At 42.4% G+C, this 4753-nt stretch overlaps 1 protein-coding gene across 1 annotated transcript in view; it reads left to right on the top strand.

Annotated features, from left to right (window-relative positions):
* LOC103780533 (suppressor of tumorigenicity 7 protein homolog) overlaps window positions 1-3566 on the top strand; it is a 55895-nt gene extending 52329 nt beyond the window's left edge. Inside the window, exon 13 of the mRNA XM_008948222.1 lies at window positions 3243-3566. Within this exon, the coding sequence (XP_008946470.1) occupies window positions 3243-3338 (96 nt within the window). The 3' untranslated portion in view covers window positions 3339-3566. The remainder of the gene's footprint in view (window positions 1-3242) is intronic.
* Window positions 3567-4753: the final 1187 nt, after the last annotated feature.

The raw sequence follows: 4753 nt of genomic DNA, 5'->3' as shown, positions 1-4753 counted from the left end.
TGCCCAAGGAGATATTTCATCTGTTTGGACCTCTACAGATGCTGAGGCAGGGAACATGCAGATCCCATCGCAGGGACAGAGCAATAAACAGCCACTTCTCCATGCAAACACCAACCACACAATGGAAAAGCTTGAAAAGATACTTTTGCATATCCGTTTTAATCAAATGGTGCTATTCAGAGAGTAATCCCAGAAAGGTGCTTCCTGCCCACATCAAAATAGACAGCTTGATAGTTTTCTTTTAAAATACAAAATAACAGTAGCAAACTTTTTACAGGTCTCCCATCACCAGTTCTGCCACCCTGAATTCTTACTCTGCTGCTGGTGCTGCTTGTTCTATTCTATTATAAAAAAAAAGTTGATGTCAAAAGGATAAAAATAATATCAAAAGCCTGTCATGCAAACTAAGCCCTCCTGAGTGCTACCATGTGGCAAGCAAGCTGGAGAGGCATCTGCCAGTGGTGTCTGAGGACAGGAGCACCAGGAGCTTTCCAAGAGCCAGATAGGCCCAGTACCCATGTTGTTTACATGGGCCTGTTACAAGAGAGTAGGTGGCATCCTGAAACTCTTGATGTCAGCAAAGGTTTTGCTTGGACTTAAGTGAAGCCAGGCTTTGGTATCCAGGAATTTAAATGTAGTTTGTACACCAGCTGATTTTCCAGACAGAGAAAAACGTGGCTCATTTTAAGCTACAAATATTTTGTTGAGTTTTTTGTAGAAACAATCAGCTACTTCAGCAAAAAAAAATCTTCTTACTTGCAGTGAAGCTTACTGCTGCACAAGCTACTCTTGTTTCATTGATTTAACAAGTATATAGTTTGCACTGGTTACAAAGCTGAGTTTTATCCAAGTAGAGGTGATGCTGCAAGCTTACCACAGATCTCAAGTGCTACTCAAAGAGCAGAAAATATTCTCTAGTGAGCCTTTTGCTTTTGGCAAAATGAAAAGGACATATTTATTTGAACGGTTCAGGGCTTAACCAGAGGGAATGCTTCTGCTCGGGCTAAGCCACTTGAAATAGCAATAGCAAACTCTTAAGATGAGGTAAGGCAGTGTTGTATTCATTCAGCTGCGATTCACGTTATACAGCTTGACCTTCAGCACTGCAGCTGAAATACTCTGCTCAGCTTCAGTTAGAACTTGGCTTTCCTTTTATGCTTATGGCAAAATCTTACCAACAGTGATGGTGTTACCTGATTTTCCTGTGGTGCACAAGTTGCCCATGATGTAGTGTCTGTAAACGTTGCAAGCGTCCAAGAGGAAAAAAAAAATTTGAATGTTTACTGTTGCCTTTAAAATAGATAAGCATCCTAAACATCATACACTGCCATAGTTAAGCTTTGCACAGAGCCCATTTTGGTAAACAGTGAAACTATTTGCAGGTATTTTCTTACTTGATACCATGAAATGGTTGTAATCTGTCTGTTTGATATTGAAATTCTAAAACATTTTATATACATTTGTATTATATTTGTATTATATAGCTGCGTTTCAGCAACACACAGACCTATAACAATTTTTGAAATTGTATTTTTCATACTTAACTTCAGATGCTTAGGGTCATAAGTTTGGGATCAAGGACATACCTGCAATTAAGTAATAAAATATGGTTTGTTCTGTGGCTTCAAAGGCAAGTGGGAGATCAGAGTTCCCAACTGTACCTCTAATCCCTCCTCCCCTCAAAGGCAGGCCGGCCCTGTCCTCACTGCTGCCAGGAACTGTCCCTGCCCTATGCTCTGCCCAGACTCTTCCTGGGCTCTGTTGAGGAGAGACTGACTGGCATGGGCCAGAACTGTGTCAGGAGCTGTGCTAGCAGTTCAGGGGTGTGGCTGGGGCAGGCCAGCACCTCGCATTGTGCTCCTTGCTTTCTGGGAGAAGCCCAAGCCCAACCACCCCAACTCCCTCTGCAGCTGGAGGTAGAAAGGGAAGACAATTTCAAAGGGCAGTTCTGGTCCTGGGGTGTGCAGAGTTACTCTCTGGGAAGTGCTTAGTTCTCTTCAGGGACTACAGGGGGACCAGACCTGCCCCGTCTGCCTAAAGATCATAGTATCATAGAGTGGTTTGGGTTAGAACAGACCTTTACAGGTCAGCTAGTCCAACACCCTTCAGGTGGGCAGGGATATCTTTAATGAGATCAGATTGCTCAGAGCCCTGTCCAACCTGACCTTGAAGTTATGTGGGACAAATTCAGAACACGAAAAGGGGTGTGTGTTTACATACAAAAGTCTGGTGCTCTCTTTTGTCAGGAGAGAGAGGAGTTCTGGGCAAAAAGAGAACATATCCAGCACTGGATTGCTGTAGTACTGACCTAACCAAGCAGGCTTCATACACACATCGGTGCAGTAAGCAGAGTTTGTCTGTGCTGTGCTGACTGCAGAGCAGCAACTGAAACACAAACCTCCTGCAGCTCTTTGCTGATCCCTTCCAAACAGAACTGGTTATTTTTAGCAAAGTCCCATCAGCCTAAATGGTCAGAAGCCACAGGGTTCACAGTCTGGAGGTGGCTGACTTTGCACATGACTGCACTCTCCTGCACATACAGGGCTCCAGCACAGCTCTGTGCAACGTGGCCAGCTGAACACGTAAAGCACAGTCAATACCTCTTTCCCAAAATTTCAGTAGTGCTTTCAGTACCTGAGTTCTGAGGTGTGTACCTGGCAGTGTTTTTTTCCCTGTGATATAAAATGGTCTCTTCACTTGATTTGTGTCATATATTCCTGTCCCAATTTTAGTATATTGAAACCTCTTCCAACATTGCTGACTGTATTCTTTAATGGAGGGAGAACATTAAGATAAGTTCCAGTCAGTGATGCCTCGCTGTATACAGCAGATGTGTTTTAAACCTGAATCCAAAGACACACTTTTGTCTCTGAGAGGTGATCTGGCAGATTCTGCTGTTATGAAAAAACCCTCTTAACCTTCAGTAGGTTTTGGATTGAGCGTTTAGTGGCTTCAGTATGAGCCCGAATCTAGGAGGTGAGGTAAGTGAAAACTTTTGAGGTTCATCACTTTGATCTTCGTAAAAATAGGGCTCGCTCTTTACTACAAAACCCAGAAATCTATATATATGCAGGGCTCAGAATTTGGCAGAAAGTCTTTATACATGAATTCTGTAATTTTTATCATGCTGGAGGATTTTACAGAGGAACATGGCAAGAGTTTCTTGTCTTACTGGACAGCTTTCTCTTGAGGTGAATTGTCTCCTGGATTTTGATCTGAATGTGTATGTGATTTCTTTGCAGTTTCTCAGCACCCTCTTTGCCCCTTTAAATTTTGTGATGGAAAAAGTAGAAAGTATCCTGCCCTCCAGCCTGTGGCACCAGCTGACAAGGATCTGAGGGAGCACGCCCGCTGACTGACTGCCATGACATCTTCTGTGCCAACTTTTTGTTGACCACAAGAAAGCATGATAAAAAAGGGAAGCAGTTCTAAGACTTAAAAACTCTTCATGGATTGTCTGTTCTCATATAAAAACTGTTTTGTTGTACAAAATACATTGATGTTAGGTTCTATTATATTTTGCCTTCAGAAAAGAAAAACTTAAAAATAAACTTTTGTGTATTGCAGCATCACTGTCTTCTGGCATCTTCTTCAAAGCTGGGATTGTACTTTGTGTTCCTAAACATGTAGCGTGTCTGCTTCACCACAGCTAGGGCTTGGCTTTTCATTCAGTGAACAGAAAAACACTAAGACCTTCACAATTAAGCAAAGGTATCGCTGCCTTTTCTAAGGGAGTTAATTAAGGTGAAGCCCTCACTGCTAGACAGATGAGGCTTCTAGACAGTTAAAGCTCTGGCTTAAAGCCGCTTCAGGCTCTCCAGGTGGTTTGGATGGCACAGTGGGCTTCTGATTCCCATCCCTGCACAGCAATCAGTTTTATCCTCATTTCAGTTTTCAGAATTCCACGTACTTGACAGATTTTCTTCACACTGCTGTTACTTCAAGTACATCCAGAAGGTCCATGCTGTGTTCTCTGTCTACAGAACAAAGCATAAGTAATGGCAGAGAGTTGGAGACAAATTTACCTCTAGCGAGTGATAATTGCATACATGCTCTTACGTATTTCTTGCTGAATTTTTATTGCATTACTAGTATTTTCAAGTATGGAAAAGCAGGTACTTTTTCCTGTACAGATTAAACATCACCATTATGAACTGTTCCTTGAGACCAGAAGCTTATTAGCAAAACTGGTGCTAGTTCATGCACAATTAATAGAGAGGCTGGTGTTTCATCATTAGTGCTTGCCTCAGGAAATCTTGTTCTTGTGCTGTGAGAGTTTTAGACAAAGTATTCATTTATAACTTAGTTACTGTGGATGGAAACTCCCCACAGACACCTCTGCTAATGGATGAGGCCAGCTCTGAGATCAGGAACGTGAACTGGAAGTTGAAGGCAGTGGCTCTGTCTGTCAAGAATTGAAAGTGCATCCTCAAGCATTATTTTTTTCCAATCCTCTCCCAGGTAAGGAAGCATAAACATGATGCAGCAGATCAAACATTCCACTTTGCTATTTTTCTGTTCCTCTAGAACTGTTGAGCAGCTTGAGGGACTGAGATCACCAGCAGGTAAGTTTTTTATCAATGAGGGAAGGAGTGAGCAAAGACAAAACTTACATTATCAGAGCTGGCATAAAAGGAAAGTGTTTCTTAACAGCAGGAGATGCACAACAGCATTTTTTGCCCTGTTGATCACAGATAGGCTAGTTACGCAGAAGAACGATTTGTGTCCAAGTGAGCCATGGTACTGCTTTAGG

This window comes from Merops nubicus, unplaced genomic scaffold (genome assembly GCF_000691845.1).
Source record: "Merops nubicus isolate BGI_N331 unplaced genomic scaffold, ASM69184v1 scaffold20409, whole genome shotgun sequence".
NCBI lineage: Eukaryota > Metazoa > Chordata > Aves > Coraciiformes > Meropidae > Merops > Merops nubicus.
The sequence above is the reverse complement of the archived record's forward strand: the minus strand, read 5'-3'. Positions and strand labels throughout refer to the sequence as shown.